The sequence below is a fragment of the Lepidochelys kempii genome, chromosome 4 (genome assembly GCF_965140285.1).
Source record: "Lepidochelys kempii isolate rLepKem1 chromosome 4, rLepKem1.hap1, whole genome shotgun sequence".
In the NCBI taxonomy this organism is placed as follows: Eukaryota; Metazoa; Chordata; order Testudines; family Cheloniidae; genus Lepidochelys; species Lepidochelys kempii.
This window is the reverse complement of record NC_136383.1, coordinates 39,525,818-39,547,885: the sequence shown is the minus strand read 5'-3', so window position 1 is coordinate 39,547,885 and position 22,068 is coordinate 39,525,818. Positions and strand designations below refer to the sequence as shown.

At 40.6% G+C, this 22,068-nt stretch overlaps 2 protein-coding genes across 10 annotated transcripts in view; both read left to right on the top strand.

The window, feature by feature from the left end:
• The window catches only part of TRPC3 (transient receptor potential cation channel subfamily C member 3), a 63,888-nt gene extending 46,864 nt beyond the window's left edge, over nucleotides 1-17,024 (top strand). For all 3 annotated transcript variants that reach the window (XM_073341037.2, XM_073341036.2, XM_073341039.2), the window contains 5 exons: nucleotides 449-644; nucleotides 4,207-4,416; nucleotides 6,359-6,442; nucleotides 10,517-10,592; nucleotides 15,621-17,024. In XM_073341037.2, the coding sequence (XP_073197138.1) occupies nucleotides 449-644; nucleotides 4,207-4,416; nucleotides 6,359-6,442; nucleotides 10,517-10,592; nucleotides 15,621-15,763 (709 nt within the window). In that variant the 3' untranslated portion in view covers nucleotides 15,764-17,024. The remainder of the gene's footprint in view (nucleotides 1-448; nucleotides 645-4,206; nucleotides 4,417-6,358; nucleotides 6,443-10,516; nucleotides 10,593-15,620) is intronic.
• Nucleotides 17,025-18,961: 1,937 nt separating this feature from the next.
• BBS7 (Bardet-Biedl syndrome 7) overlaps nucleotides 18,962-22,068 on the top strand; it is a 43,424-nt gene continuing 40,317 nt past the window's right edge. For 3 of the 7 annotated variants that reach the window (XR_012158547.2, XM_073341032.2, XM_073341034.2), the window contains exons 1-2: nucleotides 18,962-19,144; nucleotides 21,707-21,772. Coding sequence is in view for 5 of the 7 variants with exons in the window: in XM_073341032.2 (XP_073197133.1) it covers nucleotides 19,109-19,144; nucleotides 21,707-21,772 (102 nt within the window). In the remaining 2 variants the exon portion in view is untranslated. The other 4 variants (XM_073341035.2, XM_073341030.2, XM_073341031.2 and 1 more) reach the window with 4 other exon arrangements.

Below are 22,068 nucleotides of genomic sequence, written 5' to 3'. Positions count from 1 at the left end.
AGATGCAGCTATGTCGACCAAAAAGTGCTTTCGTCTATGTAGCTAATGTCATTTGGGGAGGTGGCATTTTTACACTGACAGAGAAACTCATTCTGTTGGTGTAGGCTGTGTCTGCTCTAAGGACTATGCTGGTGTGACTGTGCTGGCAGAGCTGTGCTGACATAGCAGTGCTGATATCATCTCTGTTGTGTAGACATAGCCTGAGTTTGTGAAGTGTTGAGTGCCCTCTGCTCCCAGTATAGTCAAATCAAGATGGGAAGAAACGAAACATTCTGTGAAAAAGATTTTTTGTATTTGTTGTTTTGATTAAACATCTACACTAAAATCCCTTACAAAACTTTAAAATCCAAATCGCAGACAAAAATTTGAGGTTATTTACTACAGTTGTCATAAGAACTGTGTATTTATTTATATAATTAGTAACATTCCTCTCGATTCTTTCATACAGAGTTGAAGAAAGTTTCAAGACCTTGTTTTGGTCAATATTTGGTTTATCTGAAGTAACTTCAGTTGTCCTCAAATATGATCATAAATTCATAGAGAATATTGGCTATGTTTTGTATGGCATATACAATGTTACAATGGTCGTAGTTCTGCTCAACATGCTGATTGCCATGATCAACAGTTCGTACCAAGAAATTGAGGTAAGGTCTCTCTCTCTAAGGTATCTCTCCCTTTTGTTATGTTTTAAAAGGACACTAGAATCCTCTTAATGGGCACATTCTGATGGAAATAAGTATCAGTAAAGGGACTACCCCAGTTAAAGAAACTCACAAGAAAACACTGTGCTAGGAGATAATGGCTTATTTCATGAGTATAAAACTATTGCTCAGGCATGCAGGAGTGAAATCAGGAAGGCCAAATCACACTTGGAGTTGCAGCTAGCAAGGGATGTTAAGAGTAACAAGAAGGGTTTCTTCAGGTATGTTAGCAACAAGAAGAAGGTCAAGGAAAGTGTGGGCCCCTTACTGAATGGGGGAGGCAACCTAGTGACAGAGGATGTGGAAAAAGCTAATTTACACAATGCTTTTTTTGCCTCTGTCTTCATGAACAAGGTCAGCTCCCAGACTACTGCACTGGGCAGCACAGTATGGGGAGGAGGTGACCAGCCATCTATGGAGAAAGAAGTGTTTCAGGACTATTTAGAAAAGCTGGACGAGCACAAGTCCATGGGGCCGGATGCACTGCGGATATGATTGCAGAGCCATTGGCCATTATCTTTGAAAACTCCTGGCGATCAGAGGAGGTCCCAGATGACTGGGAAAAGGCTAATGGAGTGCCCATCTTTAAAAAAGGGAAGGAGGAGGATCTGGGGAACAAACAAAGGAGGATCTGAGGATTTGGTTACCAGCATTGAAAGGCCACACCTTTTTTTTTTTATTCCAAAACAGTTTGGTCTGGTGCACACAGACAGGAATTTGGTAGCCAGAACCATGTTTAAGGGCCTGTCTAGACAGTTGTGCTTTACCATGTCACCATGTAGTTTAAATCTGTAAATAGAATCAAATTGTGTTATAAACATATTTCTACACAATGATATAGCCCAGTAAAAACCCAGAGTCCAAACAAGAATTCAAACAAAAATTTCAATCCTTTTCTGGATGGAAGCAGTCCCAGTGACAATGCAAGTGTGAATGCAATTCCAATCAGAATCCCCCTATTCCTTCTTTCTATGGTTGGCAGCTGAGTACTGTAGCTTAATGATCCCCTACTGCATTTGTTCTACAGCCATTTAATACCTGCCAATCTGGTTCTCTGCCCTGAAGACATGGCAGAAAAACTGGGTTGAGGGTTTGGCTCTCCCTGGTAAATCAGCCAAGCTGTTTGGGACCTCCCAGGATCTGGACAGATAGTATAGCTCATTGCCTTTATACAGACATGAGAGTATGGTAAGCACTGTATAATCAGTAATGGTCTGTCCCAAAAAACTTACAACTTAAACAAACTTTCAAATGAAGGATGGGATACAATAGACATCAAAGCTATTGAGCAGACAATTTTAGCACAGGGCTAGTTGATTCCCTAATTCTTACTTTTTAAACATTTCATAACACCTTTTCCTGAACACAGTACATTTTACTGGGTGGACAGGCCCTCACTGCTGGTTAAATGGCTTTTACTGTAGTCCATAAAGATAATTGGCTCGCTAGTCCATTTTCCCCAAACCTTTTAACTAAACATAGATGTGTTAGATACTTCAGCTTCATTAATACATACACTTTCTTAGGTTTACGCACTGTGCTAGTGCATAGACATAAGCAAAGATTTTTGTGTGAGAGTGTTCTGATGACTAAATCACATTTAACAGCTGTTTCAAGCTTAATTATTCAGTCTGAAGTGTAAGTATCCTTTTTCTGCTTTCAGTACAATATTTAAAACTTGATTCTAATCTTAGCTTCACATTGCCATGTGCCCTGAAAACTTCATGGCTGCACTCACGCACACCTGCAGAGTGGGAGATTTTTAATGCCTGCAGTTTAGGATGAGTTCTCAAAATTATGAATAGCTATTTCATCTGTAAGAGAGGTGCTTTATTTGGGGTTCACTGGGACAGCAATAACTTCATTTCAGAATTTAATTAATTCAATTTAGGTGCTTACCATTCAAATACTGTGCAATAAAAGGAAGGAAAGAAAGACACACCCAAACTGGTGAAGACTACTGGTTTTAAAAGTCAAATCCAGATTGCTTACAAAGACAAAAGTATATTTATGATGCCAATCAATCTGTGGCCTTACAAAAACAGTTTTAGCAGAATTTCAGCTCGCTTTTGTGATATCAGAAAGTACGTAAAAATTACATGCAAATCATTTTCTTGGGAAATTCTAAGATGATTTACTCTGTACAAAATGTGATTGAAACATCACAAACTTTAGGATCTATTCTCTGCTCTCTACTCACATATATATGGCCCAGATCATGAGAGGTGTTAGCAACTGCTGGCTGTTGAGTGACCTATATTTAATGGAACTGATGATCTCAGTCAACCCTTTCTAGACAAGAGCCCAAATTATGCAAACCACTATCATGACTGGAAATGACACTCTGGCTGGCAATCTCAGCAGACAGGCCAAATGTACTGCCATGGGGACCAAACTATGCCATCACAACTAGTTTAGAGGTCCCTGCAGTTCACCTTGGCAGGATATAATAGGAAAACTTGCCCTCTTCTGTACCTATTCTGTGGGTAAATGCAGGGCTGCAGTATCCAGGGCTATAATTTTGGCATTTTTTGATGAGTAATAAATTGACTTAAAAATTTAAAATCAAAGGAGAAAAATCAAAACATGTTTTGCATGTGCATTTCCAATACATGTTGAAAATACTTTATATTCCTTAGGATTAAATTTAATCTGGAAACAAATAAACTATTTTTTCATCTTTGGAGAAAGTCTTCAAATTTCAGTTAGGTCAGGCTTGCAAAACTGCCATGAGATTTTACCAGTCTGGGCACAAAACCTGTCTGCTTATTCCTTCCCATGGATGCCAATAAAAAAACTGGTTTCAGAGTAACAGCCGTGTTAGTCTGTATTCGCAAAAAGAAAAGGAGTACTTGTGGCACCTTAGAGACTAACCAATTTATTAGAGCATAAGCAAGTGAGCTGTAGCTCACGAAAGCTTATGCTCTAATAAATTGGTTAGTCTCTAAGGTGCCACAAGTACTCCTTTTCTTTTTAATAAAAAAACTGATACTGGATTACCCATCAAAAGCAGGTCAGAATTAATGTTCATAGACAAGGCTGTGTGGAAAGGCTTGCACGTTAACTGCTCACTCTATGCCTGCCCAAAAGGCAACACTATTATTTCCTCACTTGCACGGCACCACATTTCAGCATTAAATTTAAGGAAGAAGATACTTGCTTTTATTAAATAACTTTCTCTTTTAATAGCAGGACCTTAATAGTTCAGTTTTCACTTGTTGCAGATATAACACTTTTTAAAACTGTTTGCATGCTTCAACTAACTATGACCAGAAAGAGCCCATGTAAACAGACACAGCAGGAATTAAGTTAAAATAGACTTGATAACGCAGCTGCATTTCAGTTGAACTACTGGGAATCAGTCACCCTAACAAGTTCATCACATTTCTGTATAAAACAAAAAGAGAAGTTATTTAAGGTAAACTCCTTTTGAAAGAGTCTTGAATTATATGAAACCTAAAGTTAAGTAAAACAAAGTAGACATGTCTTTTTGTTTCTAATGCAGGATGACAGTGATGTGGAGTGGAAGTTTGCTCGCTCTAAGCTCTGGTTATCTTACTTCGATGATGGAAAAACGTTACCTCCACCATTCAGTCTTGTACCAAGCCCCAAGTCTTTTTTCTATTTCATCATGAGGATGATCAGCTTTGCTAAGTGCAGGAGGAGAAGGCTGCAGAAAGATACTGAAATAGGGATGAGTAACTCCAAATCTAGGGTAGGTCTTAAAAAATTTTCATTGCATTGGATAAATGTGTTTGTTTGCCTCCTAGCTCTTTGCTAAGATTTCCTTTAAATCTTAGGGGATAGTTTGTACTTGTGAAGGATAGTACCATAATTAATCAAGCATTTTATTTTTAAAGTGCTGTAACCAGATGCCTTTTAAGCACAGCACAAAAGCGAAGTAAAATGATACATTTTTGCAGGGCAGCAAGGTCCCTTTACCAAATATAATTGAAAGCATAAATAACCCAACAAAAACATCAATCCTAGCCAACTACCAAACAACAAAAATAAATCCCACAAGAAATGCCCTAAATAATAAACAAAGAAGTCTTCAGCCTTATCCAGAAAGATGCCACTGGTGCACTTTCATGTATTTTAAGGGTAAAAGACTAGAAGATCTGGAAAGCTAACTTTTCCTTTCATCACCAGAATAGGTGAAGGGGCAAGTTTAGCCAGCTATTTAGAACACCATTTCCCAAACTTCTTCACTGCCAAAAGCTATGTTTCTGACAGGGATGCAGGATAATTGTGCCTTTGTGGTATAATAATATCTAGCACTTCCCTAACAAAGGCTCAATTATCCCACACTCATAGCATCTGAATGTTCTTCACAAATAGTAATAAATTCAGTCTTGCAACACTCCTGTGAGGTAGATAACTATTGTTTCCATTTTGCACTGGGGCACAGAGAGGTTAAAAGTGACCTTCAAAGGATTTTTTTTATGAATTAGGGTCATGGCCTTTTTTGATGGTTTACCATATATACAGAAGGATTGAAAGCATTTTTTTTTTCAAAAAAAGTCATCTATTTTGGTTGCTTTTTACTTTATAAAATATTGGAAATGGCAAGTCTGGTCTTTGCTTTTTGCTGAAGGACATCCTAAAACTTCTGTTTGTTATGAACTGTTAGGAGTGTTGAATCTTTAACAAAGACATTTCTTTACCTTTATATTATCTGGGCACTGAGTTAAATGTGTGTGTAAATAAATAAACAAATAAAACCCCACACATATCCCCAAAGTAGTTTGAAACAGTTTAGCTAAAAAACCTTTCCCCACCTAATTACTGGGCTTTCACTCTGTGGTCTCTTGTAATGTCCTCATTTCACTAGTACTCCGGTCTCCAGAAAGTCTCTCAAGATAGGTAAAACCTGAAAGTATAATGTAAAAAAAAAATTAAGCAGAATTGTTTCTGTTATGATAAAACCACTCAGGCTTTCTTTATACATCACAGAGAAATGAAATAGAGAGTGTGTGTATCTATCTGTATCTATATTTTTTTAGCGGTCACTTTTAAATGACTTTAAATGGTCACCCAAGAAGTTCATGGCAGAGCCAGTAATAGATCCCAAGAAGCTGATTTTCCTCGCACTTCCACAAGTTTTTCACCGCTGTAACTCCTAATTCCCACTGCTGTAAATGAGGCCTCAGACCTTCTAATCCCCAACCTTATGGTTTAGTGACAAGACCGTCTTTTCACAGCTCTTTCTCCCTTCTCTTTCTACTCCAGAGCTATAAAACTCTAAGTATTTGGACTCTGATAGCTATTACAATAGTTTATTGCTGCACTAATAACTTGATGGTGAACTGTTTTTCAAATATATTATTATTATTATTCCTCAAGGCCATGATTCAGCAAAACACATAAGTCCATGCTTTGACTTCAATGAGACTTGGGCACATTTTTGAAGTATATGCTTAAGTGCTTTGCTGAATAGGGATGGCCTTAAGCACATACTTGAAATTAAACTCATGCTTAGGTGCTTTGCTGAGTTTGGGCCCAAATTATTTTCAATGTTTTCTGAAAACAATATTCTGAAATGATGCGCTATTGCCATATTCCTCTGTTATGTCATATGGAAAAAAGATGAAGCTGGGTTATAGTACCTGTGAATTCCATAGAATATGTTCTAATTTGGCTTTATTGTTTCCTAGTTAAACCTTGTCACTCAGTCTAACTCAAGGGTTTTCGAATCGCACAGTTTTAACAGCATTCTCAATCAGCCAACACGCTATCAGGTAAGGAATTCAGTGGGCTCTAGTTTAGAGCAATGTGATAATGTGAGGATACTAACAGAATTCTGTGCTTCAAATACACTGAGTCTTCCCAAGACAAAAAAGGATTCTCTCGGCAATCAGAGAAGCATATTGTTGCTGCTACTGTGTGCGCAAAGTACTTGTATCTTGTTTTTCAAGCCCCATCACTTGAAACATTTAAAACTAGTTCTCCAACAGGCCTTTCCTTGATCTGGCCATTTTGACAACCTGTGCAGCAAATGACAGAAGCAAATTTCTGGGGAAAGATCCGGAGAGCACTGGGTTGATATTCTCTTCTCTTCCTTTCTTTAGAGGTTCTTTCTGATTACATGTTCTGTGAGATGCTTGAATGTCCTGGAGATGGCGGGGAAGAGAGAAGTGGGGGACAGGGTGGGTCCTTCTGCTAGGATGGGGAGCCTGTCAGAGACTATTCGATCCAGCTCAGAAAGGGAAGAATATTTGTGCTCTGGACCCTATTGGAGAATCTTTTGCACACTAAGCAGATCCTGTGAAAGGGGCACTAATCTGTAGTGGTTAGGTAAGGCTATATATCAGTAAATAAACTTGCATAGCCTCAGATATGAGCAGGGCAACAACAGGAGTGCATAAAAGGAGCCCTTGCAGTAGGGGTGTCCAAAATATGCCCAACGGCCAGATCCTGCCTCCTTAAAACATTTATGTCAAAGGACATACTTAGACTGTGCAGAGCCCTCATGGTTGCAAAGATGAGCTTCCAAATGTGAACCAAGTATAGCTGATAGAGTACTGTCTTCCTGAGGCTGCCAACAGCTTTACATAATAATGTAGAGGTGTAAACTCCCCTGTCTCAGTGTCAGCTCTGAAGCCCAATGATGACATGTCAATGTTAACATTAACTATTTCATTGCTGATCATTTTGGTTTATAGAATGGAGAAGGGAGTGGGAGTGAATCCCACAGGAAAGCAGGAACTGAGAGTTTCTTCAGGGAAGGAAATGCACGGAGGACAGGAGACTCACAAAGACAGAGAGAGAGAGAAAGTGAGAACAGAGAATAAGGAAGGAAGAGAAACAGAGGGTAGAAAAGCAGAGTGGAGCACATTTCCTCACTGAGTGATACTGACAGACAGCAAGGTGCTAAAAAAATAAATAATAACTAAAAGTTATTTATTATTTGGTGGGCTGGCAGGATTGTGAGGAGCTCAATGAGCCGTGGAAACATTTAAAAAATGTCTAATCAAAATGTCGTTTTGACTTTCTAAATGAAATTTTGGATTTCCTGTTCTGCAGGAAATTTTGAAACTTTGTGTTTTGTTCTCTTTTAGAACAAAAGCTTGCTTTAAATTTCAGAATTTATCACCAATTTGGAATTCCAGTTTCCAGCCAGCTTTAGTTCCCACACTGTGGTCCATAAATCCCTGGTAGTTTGTGGAAACATTTGCTAGCTAGTCATATTGAGATGACTTGTTTCCAGCTGCCAAACTGAAATAAAAGCAGATAAAAATTAATTAAATATTTTCTGTGATATTACTTATCCCTGTAAGCAATTGCTGTAGTTGTCACAGGCATGTTATGCAATCATGAAGGGGAGAGGAGATGGCTAATGCCATGTGCATGTGAGGAGTGGTGGTCCACTTGATCTGAGTGGGCAGGAGAGTGACCACAAGACAATCTTCCTGTTAAATTGTGACTCACACAATGAAAACATCTGGGAACCCCTGCCATAGATAATGATAAAGTGACTTCAGTTCCAAAAAAAATTACTGTGAAGGGGTGGAATTAAATCCCTACAATTGAGAGGTAAGGCTGAAAACTTAGGGGCTATTGCAACTCTAACCTTTTCCCATGCACAATCATATATGAGTTAAAGGGATGGATTAGTAAACAGGATGATCAGTCCTAATTCTGAATGATCTGACTTCAGTGGATTTAAACATTTTTTTAAAATAGTTGTGTTTGAAGTTTTTGCCCATTTGGTACATACATTAAACTAAAGAAACAAATCCTAAAGGAAGGTCACAACACTCTCTATATTCAGGCTTGTCAAGATCAATCGCAGTGAAAAATTTATGGCTAGTTAATTTCAAACAGCAATCCCCGTAGATTAATCCAAGCATATATCATAGAATCATAGAATATCAGGGTCGGAAGGGACCCCAGAAGTCCAGCCCCCAATCTAGTCCAGCCCCCAATTTAAATTTGTCAATTTAAAAGATTGCCCCTATGTCCAGATACTTTTTACTCTTGATCTAGAGCTGACCTGTAGGCACACATAAAGTGCTTAGGATGGGGTTGGTGGCTTATCAGAGTTCAGTACCTCGTGAGATACCTGAGCATCTCACGAGGTACTGAAGGATACCAAGGATGCTTATGTCTTGTGCTGAAAGGATGCTCATGCCTTGTACAGTAATTTTTTTTGGAGCTGAAGCTCTCATCATTTTGGGTGAGGGAACATATTTAGGGGCAAAACCTGCTCCCCTGTTTAGGTACAGAGGGCTCCAAACACAGTAAAACCACCACAGTTCTGCTGAAGCAGGAAGCCGACTGCAGAGAGGCTGCACAGGATAATTCCATACCCTGTGTACAGTGAAAAACAGAACAGTTCTTCACAGCTATATCAAGGGAGTTGGAACAAAGTGGGAGGGGTCGCAATTGAATCCATTTTGGGTTGTTTCACCAGTCAAAATCACTGCATGGGGAAAGGGCTGTAGAGGAGCTGTGCTGGTATTCAGGGCCGATTCCATCCCTGATGACTGTGTAGATGTGTCTCTTGTATAAGGCCTATTACTTAGGCTTTGCATGGGGATCCATCATTTTAAATCTTAAGCAATAACAATGGAGGTAACTAGGCATTTCCTGGGTATTAATGACTGGCTGGAAGGGATTGATGGCCTGAAGTTCATATAAATACAAATGCCAGCTGGTCATTAATCCCCAGGAAATGTTCTATGCTGAAGTCATTATTACTAAGTCCTGCAGTTCTTTTCAGGCAACTCTCTCATTGGCTCCTAAGCCTGAGTAAGGGACACTGATTGAACCATAAGATGAAAATGAAATAACCAGATGAATGTGCATTTTGGGTATTGTATTTTCAGGCAGTATTTACAGGGAATTTTCTATAGCATTAATGCCTTGTACAATAGCCAGTTTGATTTTGTAAATCATCTCTCAACACTCCATTTAACCTTATACTGTATGGTGCATTCTGGTCAGTAAAGAGGTGCTTTATTATAGCCTCAGGGAAGGTAGCAAGTCCTCTAAATCAGTGCTACTCAAAGTCGGTCTGCGAGCCATCGGCTGCCGGTCTGTGCGCACATTGGAAAAAAAAATTTACGGTCCCCCACATCAGATAGCTTGGGAAGCACTGCTCTAAATCATAGCATGTATGCAGTGACACAGCTCCTGCCAAAGCACAAGGAAGTAGAATGAGACCGTAGAAAGTAAGGGATCGGGGAAAATCTACTGAGAAGGAAGGTGTGAGTGAAAATCCTACAGTTAACCTACCATACTGAGTCCCTGACATAGGGAAGTTAGAACTAGAAGTCTGCACAATATTTATAATGTAATGGAAATAATTTTAAATTTGAAGGTTTGGATATTTTGTTACAAGTGTGAAGAGTAGTCATATTTTCTCAAACATTGCCAAATTTTGCTATTTTTTTCCAGTAAAAACTGACCCATTTTCAAGTGAATGTGGCTTTGTAGCAAAATCAGCTGAGGACTGGTACATGTTTTAGATATAAACAATAGCTATTTTGTAGAATTTTATGGAGAAGCAAAATTTCAGGAGTGTGAAATTGCTTGGAATGAAGGGGCAATAATGTTATGAAAATATTGTTAGCACTTTTGTACCACTCCAGTTAAGAGCTCCTGCTGGCCTGGGCTGCATATAAGAGGAATGTAGACAAGGAAGGGATCATACTTTAATGTCTGGGTCTACTTAACCCACCAATAAAAGCAAAGATGAAGAAAGTGCTGACTTCTTGGCTGTGAGACATTTCACTTACAGGCATGTGAGATGTTTAAGTGAAAGAACATGGGCTGTCTAAATGCTTAACTATGTATTTTTTATCCAACAGCAAATCATGAAAAGGCTTATAAAACGTTATGTTCTGAAAGCACAAGTGGACAAAGAAAACGATGAAGTGAATGAAGGTGAGAGCCACTGTAAACACAGCATTAACAGATATTGTTTTTCTGCAGGACTATAGTATTATTATTTATTTGTACTACAGTAACACCTAGAAACCCCAGCTGAGATCAGGGTCTAATTCTACTAGATGAACTTAGCACAAATACATAGCAAGAGACAGTCTTTGCCACAAAAAACTTGCAATGTAATAGTCAAGACAGACAAATCATGGGAGAAAGGATGTAGTATCCCTATTTTCTAGACTGGGGAACTGAAGGACAGAGAGATTAAGTAACTTGCCCAAAATCTCACAGGAAATCGGTGATGGAGCCAGGAATTGAACTCAGATATCCTATGTCCCAGTCTAGTACCTCCTTCCTCTTCATTTCATTTCAACTGAACACACAATATATTGTATTACACTGTGAACCATTTGTTCCCCTTCTTCCATAAAACTCGAAGAGGGTACTGGAAGAGGGAACATTCACCTGTAAAATTCCATGGCCCTGGGAGAACCACCAATCTACACTGAAGATGGCTATGTGGTAGCTGTATGATGGGAAAAGAAAGGGGCAATGGCCACAGTTCCTGGTGTGGGCCAGAGTCCTATGAGAAATGGTAGGACAGCCTTTAAAGAATCTTAGTCGGCTTCAGAAAGCTTTTCTGACCCTAGTTCTATTTCAGCCAAGGCAACATGGCTCTCTAACTTGCAGTAGTGGCTTTGGCCTGTCAGTCAGTCACTACATACCCCATAACTCTCTGCAAGGAGAAGCAGATATGGAAGCAGGAAGTTAGTTACGCTCAAAGAAAAAAGAATTTATGATGCAAAATACGTCATTGGTTACTTGAGAGGCAAACACACTGCATAGCAGCTGTTACCCTGACTCCTCCCCTCACCAGATGGCCCTGACAGAGCTGAGCTTTTGCCCTGTAGAAGCAAAGGCTGCAGGCAGTTTGTATGATGGAGAAGTATGCACTGCATAGCTTTCTTTCCTCCGTATGGCCCTCTCACCCCAGTTTCTGCAGGATTTCCATGGTTTTGCACTCATTCATGCTACACAGTGAGGGGAATCATATAGGTCTATAAAAAGAACAGGAGTACTTGTGGCATCTTAGAGACTAACAAATTTTTTAGAGCATAAGCTTTTGTGGGCTACGGCCCACTTCATTGGATGCACAGAATGGAACATATAGTAAGAAGATATATATACATACGGAGAACATGAAAAAGTGGAGTAAGAGGCTAATTAATTAAGATGAGCTATTATCAGCAGGAGAAAAGAAGTTTTGTAGTGATAATCAAGATGGCCCATTTAGACAGTTGACAAGAAGGTGTGAGGATACTTAACATGGGGAAATATATTCAATATGTGTAATGACTCAGCCACTCCCAGTCTCTATTCAAACCCAAGTTAATGGTATCTAGTTTGCATATTAATTCAAGCTCTGCAGTTTCTCATTGGAGTCTGTTTTTGAAGCTTTTCTGTTGCAAAATTGCCACCTTTAAATCTGTTACGGAGTGGCCAGAGAGGTCTATATTAAATCACACATGCATTGCACTGCTCAGCAATACATCTTCAAACATAGGTCTATCAAAACCATTCATGTGACAAAAATATCACTCAGAATACTGCCTAAATGTTGGTGTGAAGAAAAAGGCAGTTCTTTTTCACTGCCAAACTGTAATAATTAAAATCTTTTAAGAAAGATATTGAAAAATATCTTTGAAAACAAACATCCTGCATGCTAAATTTATTAGTTAGCCCTGGTTGATGATAGTACTCATGGTCTGATGTCTAGATTTAAAATGGATCTTATTTAATACTGTCACTATCAATCCCATCTCTACAGTTAGGGCTAATTCATGCAAACTCTGCCAGGTATAGGGTTTAGAGTCTTGATTTATTCCAGTGGAATCAACTGGACTATCCATGCCTGATCGGAATGGGCCCTTCTTTCAGAGCAGTTTGCCACTGTATTTTTAATATTAAGCAATAGCTTTCTGAAAAAAATTGATGCTTTATACACCGAAAGCCTGGCTATCATACTAAATATGCTTAAATGTAAATAAAAACATATTCTAAACTATCGGAAGTTAACTAAACTTATTTTTCACTCCCATAACCTGTGAATCATTTCCTGAGTGCTGTGGCATTGGCAAAATAGTGACAGCCACAAAAAGCTGTCAAGCTGATTGAAACATGAATCTAGGCTTGAAAAGAAATTAAATTATAATATATACCTTAATCTTATTTTATACACTGTAAACTAGAAATTTCTGTACATTTGAAAACCAGTAAAATATGAATAAAAAGAAAACAAAATCAAGAGAACGGTTCGGCTGTAGTAACTAAACTGTCCACTCTGAAATCTGTGTTATTAGTACTAAACTCATTTCTGACTAAGAATAGAATAGAAAAAGGAAAGTGTACGTGACACACAAATCCCAGGGATGCTGAGTTTCTAGATGATACCAAGGGTTGTACAAAAAAGAAGAGTACAGCATAGAGTTCAATTTGGCATTTTTGGCCAGAAGCCCAGAAGTATTTAACTGTACCAGAAAAACTTGAAACTTTATGTTCTGGTGTTGGTATTTTTAACTTACACATACATCTTTTGCAAAGCAGGATAGAGATGATGGTATCAACTGTTCTGTCACCAAAATGCTTGACAAAGCACAAGTCTTTTGAAGGGTTTTGTCCCTTGTAGTTGCACTTGGATTTCAGGTTAGCAGTACCATCAAGCAGTGAGAGCACAACACTGAGTCAGAAGACCTAAATTATGATCTTTCACTGCTTCTCCTTGGTGACCTTGAGCAAGTCAGCTGACTTCTCTGAACCTCAGATTTTTCAGCAGTAAAAGAGATCATATGTACCCTGCATCATACTTATCTCACAGTGGTATTGTGCGGATTAAATATGGTTTTCAAAACATATTGAATGTAAGGTGCTATACACTATGGGAGAATCCTTTATGATTGCTAAGTATTATTTTTTCAAATATATGAGCCTAAGGATTTCACTGTAAGAGAACAGTAAAGGTCTATTTTGTACTCTGTACTTGTTATACCAATAAAATAAAAACCAGGAGGATCTTATTAAGACAAAATGTCACATTTATTGTGAATACAGAAAGAATCGTAGTAGGCAGTCAGTTATAGCTGCAACATTTCATTCAGTTTCACATTCATTCACACTTTCGTTCATACACACACAGAGGTTCTGCAGCTGCTGTATAGTTACCAGTCCTGAATGTAGCTTGAGTTCATGGCTTGTGACGGCTAACTGTCCAGGAAAGCCAGGCACAAGGAAGAACTGGGTCTCTGTTGGGCATGCACCGATGCTCTTCCATGTTGGCAACAGAATGTTACCCTTCAAAGTCTTCCATCTCACCCATCCTTTTTGTAGGCTTTAGTTTGAATCAAGAGTCATAGGATCATAGAATATCAGGGTTGGAAGGGACCTCAGGAGGTCATCTAGTCCAACCTCTTGCTCAAAGCAGGACCAATCCCCAATTTTTGCCCCAGATCCCTAAATGGCCCCCTCAAGGATTGAACTCACAACCTTGGGTTTAGCAGGCCAATGCTCAAACCACTGAGCTATCCCTCTCCCCTATAGATCTATAGGTCTTGCAGTGTCACGCTGCCTCTAGGTTTGGTGTGATTGATCACTTGTCAATTGCAGACATGACTTTCAGCCTAGGACCTGGCTTTGATGTTTCTTCAATTGTACTTTTGTTCTTTTCTTTTGAGGGTGGACTCCTCTTACTTTGTCAGGACTGTTGTCTGCATCTTCAGCCCTTGGGTGTTTACACTTTATTTCATCAGGACAGGCTGGGGCTGGAGGTTGATTCCATCATCCATACATACCTCATTCACACATCTAAACTAAACTAGTAAGATTACAGCAGGGTTTTGCAAATATGAAGGTTGCAGCAAGCTTTTACAAAATGGAGTGAGCATTTTAAAATGGAGTTTGGGACAATTTAAAATGGAGTTTGAGTTACAATATGGACAAGTGTAAGGAATGGCAAAAGGTGAACAGAAGTTACAATATAGACAAGTATAATGAATGACAAACAGTGAGCAGAAGTTACAATGTTGAAACAGTGTAAGTTTCAGCAATTTAAGCAGCAATTGGATTGAAAGTGAAACTCAATTAGCCATGTTTCAGAAAGAACAGGAGTACTTGTGGCACCTTAGAGACTAATAAATTTATTAGAGCATAAGCTTTCGTGAGCTACAGCTCACTTCATCGGAGCTGTAGCTCACGAAAGCTTATGCTCAAATAAATTTGTTGTCTCTAAGGTGCCACAAGGACTCCTTTTCTTTTTTCAATTAGCCAGTTATTGGGATAACCAGTTTTATGAATGAATATTGTTTCATTCATAAAACTTTGCTTATGAAGTTATATTAATAAAGTGAACAATTAAAAATAATTTCATTGATCAGTTCTACATACTTCACACATGGCAAACAATTTCCTGCCTAGGGTACTGCATAAAAATTGACAGCATTCATAGTTTGTGGGAAGAATACTTTGAATATTCAAAAAAGGTTCTACGCTTGAAGTCCTGAAATAAAGATCGCTGTTGCTTGTCATCAACCTGGCATTGATATTTGTGTTTTGACCAGGAAGATTTTAATTTAAATGCCATGTTTATACTTGTCAAAGTCTGACATCCCTTAAAATAGGTTGATTTTTTTCTGCTTTCTAAGGATGTGTGTGTTCTTATTACCAGCTTTGCCACACTCTTTTCCTGTGTGACCCAAGCAACTCATTTAAAAATATCCATGCTTCTTCTCTATAAAATAAGGATAATATTTACCAGTCTCACAATGATGTTATGATTAATTTGTTAACATATGTAAAAATAGATGTACTATATACAGGTGAAGTACAGAGTTAGTTTATTGGGTCAGGGAAAGACATATGGTATTCTGATGAATGTTTTGGTTGGAGATAATTCTAAAATATGTGTTGTTGTGACTTAAAACTTTATTTAATATTTAATAAACAATACTAAAGTATTTCTTTCAACAATTAATACAGGTGAATTAAAGGAAATCAAACAAGATATCTCCAGTCTTCGCTATGAACTTTTGGAAGATAAGTCCCAAGCAACAGAAGAGTTAGCAATTCTAATACATAAACTCAGTGAGAAACTCAACCCCCATATGTCAAGATGTGAATGATTCAATGAATTACTGGGATTCCTGGCAGTTTCTTCAGCACAAATATTGGCAATAATATTTCAGAATATCTTATACTTGAAAAATATATTGTAGATTTTTAGCACTAAATAACTTTATGTACAGCTTTCTTTAAATTTAGTCAGGAAATTTTATTAACTCATCACGCAAAAAATGCTCTGTTCATTTAAGTGTACTGAAAAGTAAGAACTCTCATACCAGTTTTTGCATTTAATAAGAAAGTACAACTGAAAGTGAAAAAATCTTGCATTGCTGATATTTTGACTGTTTTATGAACAAACTTAAAAAACTCTTTGCACTAAACAATTTGCACACACACAAAGGCACTGCAAAGGCCCCTGTCCCCTGCAGGAACTGGTGTGAACAGGATTCTGTAGAATGTAATAAATAAGGAGCAGTCAGCTGGGTCTCAGTTAAGTATTATTTGAAATATTTATGTTTTTTCAATTATTCTAATAAGAAATACGACCAAAAAACTCACAGAATGGGCACTTGAAGGTTTAACAATGAATATCAAAGCGTGACTATAACTTTAGGAGCACTAAAAAAATGAGGAGTACTTGTGGCACCTTAGACACTAACGAATTTATTTGGGCATAAGCTCTCGTGGGCTAAAACCCACTTCATCGGATACATGCACTGGAAAATACAGTGGGAAGATATATATACACAGAGAACATGAAAAAATGGGTGTTGCCATACTAACTGTAACAAGACTAATCAATTAAGGTGGGCTATTATCAGCAGGAGAAAAAAAAACTTTTGTAGTGATAATCAGGATGGCCTATTTCAAACAGCTGACAAGAAGGTGTGAGTAACAGTGAGGGAAAAATTAGCATGGGGAAATAGTTTTTACTTTGTGTAATGACCCATCCACTCCCAGTCTTTATTCAAGCCTAATTTAATGGTGTCCAGTTTGCAAATTAATTCCAATTCTGCAGTTTCTCGTTGGAGTCTGTTTTTGAAGTTTTTTTGTTGGAGAATTGCTGTTTTTAGGAGCACCGTTTAACATACATATACCTTTGTTTCTTAATGCAGCATAAAGTTTGCTTTCAACAGTAGGGACTAGAAACCCTTTTAAAAAAAACTTTTGAAGGTAAAGTGAACTCAGTCAAAAGTTATACTTTCTTGTGGTAGAGATGATTTTTTTAAAATTCAGATTCTGTGCAGGGCTGGTATTTTGTTACACTATTCTAAATGATGCCTCTGATGCTTACTTGTTAAATAAAATATTCATACTTTACAGACTCTAACTTGCCCCAGTTGTTCAGCACCAGATTTTGAAGTGTACAGTGGTATACACAGAGACTTTTTACAACAATCAGTCAAAGGCAGTAAAAGGCTGCTTTAGGCAGTATTGGTAGCAACACCTATAGCTAACATTACCTAACATTTTCCATTATAAGACTTTTCAGTTGCTTAAAGCTTTGGCAAACCTATAATGTTCAAGCTGGAATTTTCCATTCCAGATGTGTGTGCACCTTAGATTGAACCTTTTGGGGAAACTTCAGCAAAAAGCAAGCCATTTCTGAGACAAAATTATCTCAAAAAATTCTAACTGTTTCACTGAGAAGTCCTAGCACCTCCTTCCTTTGGAGAGAGACTGGAAATTTTTGGCAAGGGGATTACCCATCTGTCAAGGATGGGCCTTTTGCTTCTCCATTAAAATCTGTCCAAATGTGGCCAAGCTACGGGTCTCAGAAAATTACAGTTTGTGCATGTTTGGTAGAATCTGGCAGTGAAATTCTCCCAAGGTTTTGTCTGCGCTGCAAGTGTTCTATCCCCACAAAGCGGCAGTACACCAACTAGATGATATGTGCCATTCCCACAGAGTGACTGACCACACTCTCGTCTAGGGCTGAGCAGAATCTCCCCAAAATTGCTCTTCTAGGCTGCAGAGGCCACTATGGTGCTGGGCAGTAGAGGTGAGAGTGAAGAGACTGTCTCTCCTTCTGTTCTCATAGCCCTCACTGACAGCATGGAAGAAAAGGAGTAGCTGGAAGCCAGAGGGATGCAGAATGTGGGAGGGAGAAGAGCAGGCCAGGAGCCAGAATGTAAATTGGTATTTGTATTACTGTAGTGCCTGTGAGCCCCAGCCAGGGAGCATAACCTCAGTGTGCCAGATGCTGTATAAACACAAAACAAAAGGCTGATCCCTGCCCCCAAAGAGCTTACAACCTAAGTTCTGATTAAGACACAAGATGGAACAACAGGGGAGTTACTGGAAACAATGAGACAACACTGGTCAGCGTGGTAACCAGTGGTTTCAACACACCAGCAGCGTAGCCCTCCTTGTCCAGTTTACTTGTAGGCATCACAGCACAGGAGCTCTGTAAAACACTGCAGTGCCCACCCAGAGGCATCTTGCCTCTCCCATATATTTCTTCCTGATGCCGAGCAAGTCCCGAACTGTGTGCCCAGCTCATTTTCTGAGGGCCCAACTAACCGCAGAAACCCAGGGCTTGATTTGCAGACATGATGGCCACTCGCAATGGCAGTTAATCAATGGGGCACGCGATGCCTGCAAGGCTCCTTCAAGGACTCTCACTGCTGTGGTACTTTTAAGCCCCACCGGAGTCTGGGTGGGAGCGCTGCAAAGCCGAGAGGCACGATGCTCTCTGTTGCCCGAACCCCCTCGCCAGAGGGCAGAGACGTCCCTCAAGACTTTTAGAAAACTGGGTAGCAATTCCCCCCTCCCCAGACAGTCGGAGTTACAGAGACAAGGAGGGTGAGGGAATATCGTCCCTTACACCGACACCAGCAGCGAGGTCACTGGGCGCTGAGAGCTCGGCTCCCTGGCGCAGTCCCCAGCCTCCTCCGCCGCCCCAGGGGAAGGCCGGCTGCCCCGCTGCCTCCAGACAGCCGCAGCCCTGCCCACCCCGCCGGCGCTATCACCGTCCGTCGCCGCCCCCAACGCCGGAGAGAACCGGGGACGCGCAACCGCTCCCGGCCGCTCTCCAGCTCCGTGCCGACCCTCGCCTCCATCTCCATCTCCCGCCCCCGCGGCGCGGCCCTCTCCTGCAACGGCTCGTAGACGCGCCGCCCGCGCAGAGAGGCCACGGCGCTTTGCCCAATCACTGCGCGTGATCAATACTGACCCCGCCCCTTCCCCGCCCGGCGTGTCCAATAGAAGGCCGACTTGTAGGGGAGGTGGCCTTTCGGCGTTTCCAGGGTAACGGGTAATTAGCTGTCTCTGGGAGAAGGCTGCGTTGGAGCTGGGCCGCCGGGTGGGGTGAGAGAGGCTGGGACCGCGGCCCCTCCGGCTGGGGGAGGGGGTGGGGTCAGTCCCTGGACCGTGCCGGGGGAGTCGCCCCCGAGCCTGGTGCCATGGAGCTGCAACTGGCCCGCGTCGATTATTTGCAGGTAATGCCGCGGCCGCGCGGGGGCTGGTGGCGGGTCTGTAAACAGAGGCCGTCTGCGAGAGGCTCCTGTGCCGCCAAGTCCCGCTCCTGCCCTGCGCTCCCAGGAGCCCTGCCTGGTTATCAACTACATAGCATCTGCGGCCAGTTTCCGCGTGTTTCTTCGCTGTATTTCGCTGAGCCGGGACAAACGCTATCCCAGACATCACCGGTTTTACTAGATCTGGCCTCACAACGCCCCTGCCAGGCAGGGATTGCTCCGCTTGGCAGATGGGGAAACTGAGGCATGGAGCGGCTCTGTGGCTTGCCCCACGGTCACCCAGGAAGTCTGTGGCGCAGCAGGGAAGTGACTCTCACTCTCCTAAATCTTAGGATGGTCCAGCGCTCAGGGCACTAGCCTCTCTTCCTTCCTCTCTCTCTGTTTCTCACTTTCCTTCTTCCTACCTCAGCATCTGGTAGGCTAGTCTACTGGGTTGCATGTTGAAATATGTTTATTTTATAACAGAAAACTATTTGCATTAGAATTAAAAGCAAACTCTATTAGTGTTAAGTTTCATGAACCTTTCATTCCTCTCCCCTGCCCCCAAAAAGCCACCCTAAATTTGGGGCCTAAAACAAGTTAATAATGCACCTTTAAAAAAATCCAGTATAACTTAAAACTGCTTGATACAAAGGCCCAAATCCTGCAAACAGAGTGTTTCACTTTATGGACATGAATAGTCTTACTGAGTCAGTGGGACAACACACCTTTGTAAAGTTAAGCATCTGGTTAAATCTGTGCAGTGTCAGGGCCTAATACTATTATCATAAATTAAATAGTGTTTCTACACATTTATCTGTATGGCTACATGATCTGGAGCTGTGGGACTCTGCAGTGTGGGAGTCAGTGATGTCTGGGATAACAAGCACCAAAAATATTGGATCTATTATTAAATATTGCAGTCTTTGGCCTTGTCTACACTATGACATTAGGTCGGTTTCATAGAAGTCGATTTTTAGAAACCGATTTTGTGCAGTCGATTGCCTATGTCCACCCTAAGCGCATTAAGTCGGCAGAGTGCGTCCTCACTACTATGGCTAGCATTGACTTACAAACCGGTGCACTGTGGGTAGCTATCTCACAGTTCCCGCAGTCTCCGCTGCCCATTGGAATTCTGGGTTAAGCTCCCAATGCCTGATGGGGCAAAAACATTGTGGCAGGTGGTTTTGGGTACATGTCTTCAGGCCCCCCCTCCCTCCCTGTGGAGGCTATGGAACATGGGGAGGAGGGTAGGCGTTTGTACATTGGATGCAGCAGGGGTCTATGCTCTTGTTGGCTTTCCTGCAGCTCCAGCAGATGCTTCATCATGTCCGTTTGCTCCCTCAGTAGCCTCAGCATTGCGTTCTGCCTCCGCTCTTCGCACTCACTTAATTCTTTCCTGGCCTCTGCCACTGAATGCTCTACGCATTAAGCTGTGCCCTATCAGTGCGGGAGGACTGCATGAGCTCTGAAAACATGTCATCGCGAGTGGTGGTTTTTTTCGCCTTCTAATCTGCGATAACCTCAGGGACGGAGATGATAGGAGGAGCGTAGAAACATTCTGCGCTCTATGATTCTGGGGGGACTGCATGGTCACCAGTGCTACTGAGTTTGCCATGCTGACCAAACAGGAAATGAAATTCAAAAGTTCCTGGGGCTTTTCCTGTGTATCTGACTAGTGCATCGGAGTTCAAAATGCTGTCCAGAGCGATCACAATGGAGCACTCTGGGATAGCTCCCGGAGGCCAATACCATCGATTTGCGTCCGCACTACCCCAAATTTGACCCAGCAAGGTGATTTTAGTGATCCTTTCGTCGGGGAGGAGTACAGAAATCGATTTTAAGAGTCCTTTAGGTCCACGGAACGAGGTTGGTTGTATGGACGCGGTCATTTTTAAATCAACCTAATGCGGCTAAATTCAACCTAACCCCATAGTGTAGACCAGGCCTTTGAAATACTAAACCTGTTTTCCATGTTGCTATCTGCCTCAAGTAACTATCCAGGGAACCGATGGTGTTAACATCTCTGAAACCAGTACCCCAACTAGAGGAATTAGCAGCCTTGTCAGCAAGTACAAAGCAGTACAAGTCTCAAATGGACAGTCTTTACAATTCATCTTTTTATATGAGAGTTGTGGCACATTATTTTGATTATCCAGGCAATGCTGAATTGCTGTTCTTCTTGCTTTGTGGATAGAGGCATTAAAGAGCATGAACACAAAGGTATGAAATTTAAAATAGAGGAGTGGGACGGGGATTTCTATACAAGGTGACATATTTTTAATAAATTCACTGCCTTTATATTGTGTAGAATGTAGGGGTTCAACTGTTTAGATATTTTCAACACATTTCCAGTAGGACTTATGTAACACATACTCACTCTGAGGGGTATTCCTATGAGAGAATTCTAACCTCAGCATATTTCTTCTCAGTGACCCATCAGTCATTTTAGCAATTTGCAGGTGTTTAGTTTGTGGCCCTTATGACTTAATTTTTTTGAAATGTAAGAGTTGAGATGTTCAGTAATGAGTTGATGTTTTCAAATAGGTGGGAGTGACATCTCAGAAGACCATGAAGCTTCTCCCTGCATCAAGATATAGGGCAATGCAGAAGGTAGCTTTTGTTGACATAAGATATTCTGTTAAAAATCGATATTTTTATTCCCTTGGAACAGATAGTGGTGCGAATAATCTTTTGATTCTTTCTATCTGGGACAGTATAGGCAAAGCTTCCTAATTAATTCTGTTTCAAGACCTGCTGACAATGCATGGACATTATTAGGCTTTAGTATTTGTTATATATTTCTCCACCCTTGTTCTTTTTTGCTAAGAACACGTGTTGAAGACAGGAGCTTCTTTTCTTTTCTTTTCTTTTTTTTTTTAAACATCATTTCTGGTAATTTCATGGTT